The following is a 4,115-nucleotide window of genomic DNA, read 5'->3' as shown; positions in this document are numbered from 1 at the left end:
CTTACTGGGAGAATGCAAGTTTCCAGTACAAAGGACTTAACATTTCTTACATACTGCTTGACTAAAATCTTTACAAACATTGACTATATTCTATACAAGAAACACTTAACAAGGGTAAAAGGAGAAACAGAATCTGTTAGTCGCCTCTTACGACATGCTGGGGAGCATCGGGTAAATTCTTCCCCCTAACCCGCGGGGGGCCCGGTCAGCCACCATAGCCGGCCAAGCTGTTTGGGGAAGGCGGGCTGATTGATGCCAGCGACCAGCTGATGTATGACCTGCAGTGGAATGCCATTATGGACGAAAATAGGGAGAACCACCCAGCATTTGCAGCCTACCTGGACAAAACGCTTGGGCCCATTCTAGATGACAATTGGGAGACGTGCCAGCGCACCGAGTGTACCATGCGATGGACAAAAATGCGATGGACGAACAATAACTGAAAGCAGCAATTGATTGGCATGGCCAGAAGCTACCCCAGCTCGTCAGAACTTTGCATGACCTTGTGAAGGGTCAGTACAGAGAAATCATGAGATCGCTGCTTGGCTTGGGGGACTACCTCCTCTGCAAGGAATTTCAGAAATGTCATGTCACACCAAACAAATGGTTGAAGATGCAACCCAAATCCCAGCGAAGACATTTCTTCAATTTTCTGTACACCACCACCCCTTCACATTGCCAGATCACAGAAAGGCCAGAAGCTGTCTCAGGTCCCATCGAACGGAAGCAAGAAACCTGGCCAAGTGAAAAGAAAACGTACGGCAAAGACGACGACAACCAAGAAGAGCAAATTGCAGTAGATAGCTTGACTTTAAAGTCGATGAAGGCTAGGGCAGCACCGGTAGGGGTTTAACCCCTGCAACACGGCCGCAGGCCTGGCCTAGCCCGAGACTTGAAAAAGCTGTGTGGTCTGCCCTTTTCCTGCCAAATTAATATTTTCTTTTTTTCTTTCTTCTTTAGTTTTTTTTTCTTTTCCTCGCAACCCTCCAACGCGCCACTTCCCCTGCCACTTCCCCTGCAAGTCCTGAACGCGCTGAACACTCTCCCGTGTCACCAGTCCCCAGCAATCCATCCTCCCTTTGTGACAAACGTATTCGCCCGGAGGAGATTCGTCAAGAGAAGCTGCTCGGTCGTGGCGGCTTCGGCACAGTGTCTCTCGGATTTTACAAAGAACACAAGGTTGTGTGCAAGAACTTCCACTCCTACATCGACGACGAAGTGGCGAGGGAGACCTACGAGAGAGTTTGTTTGTTTGTTTGCTTAACGCCTAGCCGACCACGAAGGGCCATATCAGGGCGGTGCTGCTTTGACATATAACGTGTGCCACACACAAGACAGAAGTCGCAGCACAGGCTTCATGTCTCACCCAGTCACATTATTCTGACACCGGACCAACCAGTCCTAGCACTAACCCCATAATGCCAGACGCCAGGCGGAGCAGCCACTAGATTGCCAATTTTAAAGTCTTAGGTATGACCCGGCCGGGGTTCGAACCACGACCTCCCGATCACGGGGCGGACGCCTTACCACTAGACCAACCGTGCCAGTCTACGAGAGAGAACTGAAGGCTCTGGAGCTTGTCCTGGACCACGAGAACGTGGTGGCTGTGCTGGGTGCGAGTTCCCTGCAGGGCTGGCAGCCCGCGGCCTGTGTTGTGATGAGCTACGCGGGGGGCGTCACCCTGGACTCCTACCTGTCTGACCCACGCCACCAGATGACCGTGCAGCACGTGCTGTTCTTCAATCAATCCATCAATCAATATGAAGCTTATATAGCGCGTATTCCGTGGGTACAGTTCTAAGCGCTTGTCGAAGAGTTGTCAACACAGGACTAACAAAGAAACTAATATCTACAGACGGACACGAACCCTATCACACACTAGCAAACCCTGATAAACATACAACAAACAACTGTTTAAACAACAATGTACACATCAATAGCTAGGTCGAAACAAAATAATATTAAACACAAAGAAAACACCACGTCTTCTTCGTCTGTCACGTGATGGAGGGCCTCAGCTACCTTCACTCACGTGGCGTCCGTCACCTTGATCTGAAACCCGCCAACTGCGTCTTCTGCCCTGAAGAGCAGACCTTGCGTCCGTGTGACTTTGGCGCCATGCACGTGGTGGGTGAGTCCTGGGGGTCAAGGGTCGAGGGCACGGTGGCCTTCCGCGCCCCTGAGCTCTTCTCCTCCCACACCCCCTCCCCCTCCTTCCCCTGTGACGTGTACTCCCTGGCCGTCACCATGTGGTGCCTCGACAGCCGCCAGTTCCCCTTAGAGACTTATCCGCGAGAGTGCATCATCTTCAACGTCGTGAAGAACAGCCTTCGCCCGTCTGTGTCTGAGACTGCGGCGGATTCTGAAGGCAGTTCGTTTCTTCAGCAGTACCGAGACCTGTACACCGCTTGCTGGTCCGCTGAGCCGAGTCTTCGCCCGACACTGGATGAGGTGATGGGTGTGATTTATGACATTACAGAGCAGTTGTGAGTATGTACACTAATGTTTTTCGGTTTGCCTTGCAGGTGTAGGCTGGCTCAGAGTAGCATGCGCCAAGGGCTAGAGTTGTCTAACCTATTTCCGGTTAGAGTTATCCCAGGTGGTGTCCTTGTCACAAGTTGCCACGGTGGCATTTTTTGTGGAAAGAAAGCAGCAATTTGATTGGTTTACGAACCGAAAAAAGGCCCAATAAAATTCGAGGATACATTGATGCATGTGATAAAAAAGCCTGTTTCCGGATTAAGCTGTGTAATTTTTTACAAGAGCGATTAACCCAGGTAAAACATGGATATTTCCCACTAACCACCTTTAACCAGCTAGTGGTTGCATTTTTTAGGTGCCTTAGCATTAATTTCATCGATACAGATGAATGGGAGTGCATAAATATTTCCATAACGTGTCCAAATTTGATAATTTCGGTAATTAGATAGTTTCGATCTGACATAATTGTTTGTCTGAAAAGACGGCTTGGGCCTTGACCTTGACCTTCCGCCATCTTCGAGGAACGTGCAAATCTGAAATCAAAACTTCTAAATGGACAAGGTAATGGCTTTGCATCCTACTGTTTGCAGTAATTTAGCAGATACATGTAATTACAACTGATCACATCAGAGTTATTTTTTTGTTAGTTTGGTAAGTTGTTGATAGCGATTTAACTTAAAATTTAAGCTTCAAGATCAACTTCAACTTTTGTTTTGAAGAACTTCAACTTGAAATTGAACTTCTTCTTTCAGAATTCATCTGACAACCATCCATTTCATAGCAAACTGGGTACACAACTACAAGACAGTCAACATCTGTTTACCGATGAAGACTCACAGGATTGGGAGGAAACCCAGGATCCTCGGAGTATAACTGTGAGTTAAAGATCTTTTTTTGTTTCATTTATTTATTTTTGATTTACTATTTTATTATTTGATTTGTGGGTGTTACTGTTAGTAAATTAAAGATAAAAGAACTAATTTTATGTACAAGAAAGATAGAATCAGCTTCTTATGGTACATGCAATGATTACAGATATAGTCAGATATAGTCGAGAGGGGCGTCCGTAGGACAAGGCCAGGCAGGCCTATAATTTTCCCCTTCTTATGTTTTGCTTTCGACCTCGCGGTCTCGGGCGACTTTAATGGTCCGGTTGGGTAATTTTGCCTAATATTTGTCATAGCACAGTCTAAAAATATGCATGGCTTCCATGGACGCTTCAGGCATTTGAACTTGACAGTCAGTCAACTCTCTTTATTCAGGATCCAGAGAGGGCAGAGCCGGCGCCAGAGGCTACCCAGTGCCAGGGCGAGGCTCAATCGTCAAAGACTGATGTAAGTTCATTTTGTTTTAATATTTGTTATGGTGTCTTACAATTGGGGGGTGCAGTCTTCTTCTTCTTGGCGTTCGCAGAGGTTACACAATCAGTCCAGCACTGGTGATAAATGTTGTCGTTCTCTCCAACTCCTGTCGACTGCCGTATAGTTTGGTCTGCAAGGGAGTTGGTGACGGCCACACTTCTTTTCGTTCCTCATCTAGTAAGGGACATCGCTGTAAGATGTGTTCCGCTGTTTGGTCCTCTTGACCGCAGGCACAGGTTGGTGATGGCGCCAGCTTGAACTTTCGGTTCATGT

General features: G+C 47.5%; 1 protein-coding gene across 1 annotated transcript; it reads left to right on the top strand.

Moving 5' to 3' along the window:
• The first annotated feature begins 1,987 nt into the window (after positions 1-1,987).
• On the top strand, positions 1,988-3,347 carry LOC138971108 (serine/threonine-protein kinase mos-like). Its single transcript, XM_070343730.1, has one exon. The coding sequence runs from the start codon at positions 2,005-2,007 to the stop codon at positions 2,488-2,490; it is 486 nt and encodes a 161-aa protein (XP_070199831.1). The 5' UTR covers positions 1,988-2,004; the 3' UTR covers positions 2,491-3,347.
• The last annotated feature ends 768 nt before the right edge of the window (positions 3,348-4,115 follow it).

Source organism: Littorina saxatilis, linkage group LG7 (assembly GCF_037325665.1).
Source record: "Littorina saxatilis isolate snail1 linkage group LG7, US_GU_Lsax_2.0, whole genome shotgun sequence".
NCBI classification, from domain to species: domain Eukaryota; kingdom Metazoa; phylum Mollusca; class Gastropoda; order Littorinimorpha; family Littorinidae; genus Littorina; species Littorina saxatilis.
The sequence above is the reverse complement of the archived record's forward strand: the minus strand, read 5'-3'. Positions and strand labels throughout refer to the sequence as shown.